The sequence below is a fragment of the Pygoscelis adeliae genome, unplaced genomic scaffold (assembly GCF_000699105.1).
Source record: "Pygoscelis adeliae isolate BGI_AS28 unplaced genomic scaffold, ASM69910v1 Scaffold123, whole genome shotgun sequence".
NCBI lineage: Eukaryota > Metazoa > Chordata > Aves > Sphenisciformes > Spheniscidae > Pygoscelis > Pygoscelis adeliae.
Window position 1 is genome coordinate 2375614 of NW_008824650.1, and position 3805 is coordinate 2379418.

Consider the following 3805-nt stretch of genomic DNA (forward strand, 5'->3'; position numbering starts at 1 on the left):
TGTGTTGCATTTAGGGTGTTTTGTTATTTTTCTTCCAGGTTTTTATTGCATTGTTGGAATCTGCTTTTAGATCACATTTCATCTTTCTTTGCGGAAGAGTATAAAGTCAGCCATTCTGCGTAGGAAGAAAATAGATGCTATCAGAAAAGAAGCTGCTTGTAAATGTTAGAAAACTTTGTTTTAAAACTTTGACTCTTAAATCCTACCTATTACAGAAATAGGTTATTCTTTCTCTGTATGGCTGGCTAGTGCAGTAGTTTGGTTTTATATACCCAATGTTGCAGTAACCTTGTCCTGCAGACTACTGCTTCAAATTGGGCTGGTTGTCTGTCGGAGCCCATTTGCCTCACATCAGTGCTGCATCTTGTCTAACCTTTCGTCTTCAGAGTATAAGGTTGGAAAGCAGTGCTGCTTTTTAGGCAACCTGGGAAATGCTTCTTCCCAGGCAATCAAGGTGCATGTCAAGGTAATTGAACTTCACAAATAGCTAGACCCTCTGCTCCCATTGCATTTAAAATTTGCAGTTTACAATTATTTATAATTTATCCTTGATGTGTCCTGAAGTTTTAATTACAGATTCAGTCATCAGAAAGATTTTGTATACCCTGGACTTCGAAGTGTAACCTTTTTCCTCATAATTTTAAAACAGCAAATGCGGCAAAAAAGTAAGCAGCAAGCCAAAATAGAAGCCACGCAGAAGCTTGAACAAGTGAAGAATGAGCAGCAGCAACAGCAGCAGCAACAGCAGCAGCAGCAGTTTGGTTCTCTTTTGCTTCTGAACCAGTCTGGCTCAGACACACCTAGCAGTGGGATCCAGAGCCCCTTAACGCCACAGACTGGCAATGGAAGTATGTCTCCTGCACAACAGACGTTCCATAAGGATCTATTTACAAAGCAGCAGCTACCTGCTGCGCCTACGTCGGCATCCTCAGATGATGTGTTCCTAAAACCACAAGCCCCACCCCCTACTCCAACCCGAATCCCAGTACATGATTCACTGTCTCAGTCTCAGACTCCTCAGACATCATCACAACAGATGTTTTCTCCAGGTTCCACAAACACAAGACCTCCTTCTCCAATGGATCCATATGCTAAAATGGTGGGGACACCTAGACCAGCACCCATTAACCAAAACTTTGTTAGAAGAAGTTCCATTGCACCATTAGATACCTGCGCACCACAGTCATCCATATCTAGGCCCATTCAGGTAACTGAACCATCAGGAAGCAGGCCTTCACCAGTCAGGGATTCATGTTCTTCATCTCCAGGTAGCAGTGATCCCTATGCAAAGCCACCAGACACACCCAGGCCTGTCATGGCATCAGAGCAGTTCTCCAAACCATTGGGGGTCCCAAGATCGCCCATAGTTATGGAACAGTCAGGGAAGGTTCCTTTAACAGCTGGAAGCAGTGATCCGTTTACTAAGCCGGCTCCTAGAACTGATACGTTTCAGAGACAGAGAGTAACTTCTGCTGATGCGTATGCACGGCCGCCATTGACTCCTACTCCTACTCCTGTTGATGGTAGCCCTGGACCTTTCAAAACTCCTATGCGCCCACCTCAGTCCCCGCAAGATCCGTATGCATCAATGCCAACTACACCAAGGCGCGTTGCTGTTGATCCATATGAAAGGCCGGCTTTGACACCGAGGCCAGTGGATAACTTTTCGCATAATCAGCCTAATGATCCATACAGCCAGCCTCCCCTTACTCCCCATCCTGCAATAAAGGAGACTTTTGCCCATCCACCCCGGATAGTGCGACAACAGAGTGATTCTTTCCCTCAATCTGGACCCATTTCAAGGCCAGCTTCTCAGGACCCTTACTCCCAGCCTCCAGGTACTCCTCGGCCAGTTGCTGATCCTTATGCTCAACCTCCAGGAACTCCTCGGCCCACTACAGTTGATTCATATATGCAGCAACCACCAACACCAAGGCCTGCTCAGCCAGCGGATTTATTTGCTCAGTCCCCAGCAAATCAGAGACATTCTGATCCATACGCCCAACCTCCTGGAACGCCAAGGCCAGTTCTCAATGATCCTTATTCTCAGCAACCGGCAACTCCAAGGCCAGGGATTCCAGAGAGTTTTAACAGACCTGCAATAACAAGACCAGGACTAATACCAAATAGAGATCCTTTCCTGCAGACGCCACAGAACAGGTTGCAGGGCACTTTTGTCAGGCCATCAGATCCATGTTCTCAAACTCCCAGACCTGCAGGACCTGCAATAACGGATTCATTTAGCCATGGTCCAGCTGCTCCAGCACGTGACCCGTATGATCAACCACCGATGACTCCAAGACCTCAGCCAGAATCTTTTGGAACTGGTCAACTGGCCCATGATGCTGCTGAACAGCCACAGCCTGGATCTGAGGGAAACTTCAATGCAACTGGAAATTCTCCAATGAGTTCTCAAGGACAACAATTTCCCAAAGTTTCACAAGTTCCTGGCCCGGCACCCACTACAGGAGTAACAGATACACAGAATACCATGAATATGTCTCAAGCAGATACTGAGAAGTTAAGACAGGTGAGAATAATGTTTAATACTGATGGTATTAAAATTTCATAAGTAGAAGAATTTCCCCCATTCTTGTTAATATTTGAAGTTTCTTGCCATTAAACATAACTATATAACATAGAATTATCTTCATTCACTTAGTATGTTAATTTGGTCCTCCTGGATAGAACCACAATATATAGAATGTAGAAACATCAGTAATTTTTAAGGAGTTTGGACAAGATCCAAAAAGGAAGCAAAGGCCATCTTTGAAGCCACTGAAGATGTAGATGATTGGCCTGTAATAGCTCTTTTATCTACAGTGTGAGGAAAAAAAAACACCTTGAAAGGACAATTAATTCTATCCTATAATAGGTGAGATGTAGAGCTGATTGTCAGTGACTTGTTCACTGACTGAAAAAGGGAGTATAGGCAAAGGTCTCAGACTAGACTTCTAACTTTTCAGTTGGCTGACATGTTGGGGTGAATCCTACCATTGGTCACTGCTCTTCTTGAGGCACGTTCACTCCAGGTTTTTGTCAATGAAAGTTTGGCAAACAGCTCTTGCTGAGACAGAATTACATTCAACTTGTGGAAAGCTGCTCAGTCTTTTGTTTGGAAAGAGCAATGGGAAATGGATTTAGTGGAAAAATTGGTAGTATTTATCATAGAGAGTCAGAGTAAATTCTGCAGCTTTGGTGTAAACCTCTTGCTGAATTTTCTCCAGTGGACCTCTAGTCACCTTTCTGCCTCAGAATGCACTTTTTCATGTGGTAAAAGGGCCTGCGTTATTGGAATAGGAAAAGAGAGTTACTTATATGTTAATTGGTAAAATGGGTTCACACTATACACTTTAATGAGGTCTGGAGATTAAGTTGCATTACCAGCATCTTGCACCATTTGGTCCCTCTTCTAATTTCTGAGGTGATTATGGTAGTTTATAATATTTTGCTATAGCCATTGAAGAATTTCTTTCCTCCAAAAGGCTTAACCTAGTGGAGTGGAACACTTCAAAATATGGCAATTGCACTGTAAGCATGATGATCTTTTTTTTTTTTTCTTTTTTTTTTTAAACAGCGCCAGAAATTACGTGAAATTATTCTACAGCAACAGCAGCAGAAGAAGAATGCGGTTCGTCAGGAAAAAGCCTTGCAGGATGCAGCAGCTCCTACCCATGCAGCTCCTCTTCAGCATTGGCAGCAAGACAACTTAAATCAAATTTTTAACCGCCCTCCTCCTCCATATCCTGGGAATATTAGGTCCTCTGTTGTCCCTCCAGGTGGGCCAAGGTTCACCGTATACCCA

The 3805-nt window shown here is 43.8% G+C and overlaps 1 protein-coding gene across 1 annotated transcript in view; it reads left to right on the forward strand.

Annotated features, from left to right (window-relative positions):
- Nucleotides 1-3805, forward strand: part of KMT2C (lysine (K)-specific methyltransferase 2C) — a 207448-nt gene that overhangs the window by 173223 nt on the left and 30420 nt on the right. Inside the window, exons 35-36 of the mRNA XM_009322507.1 lie at nucleotides 639-2530; nucleotides 3578-3805. Coding sequence (XP_009320782.1) covers nucleotides 639-2530; nucleotides 3578-3805 — 2120 coding nt within the window. The remainder of the gene's footprint in view (nucleotides 1-638; nucleotides 2531-3577) is intronic.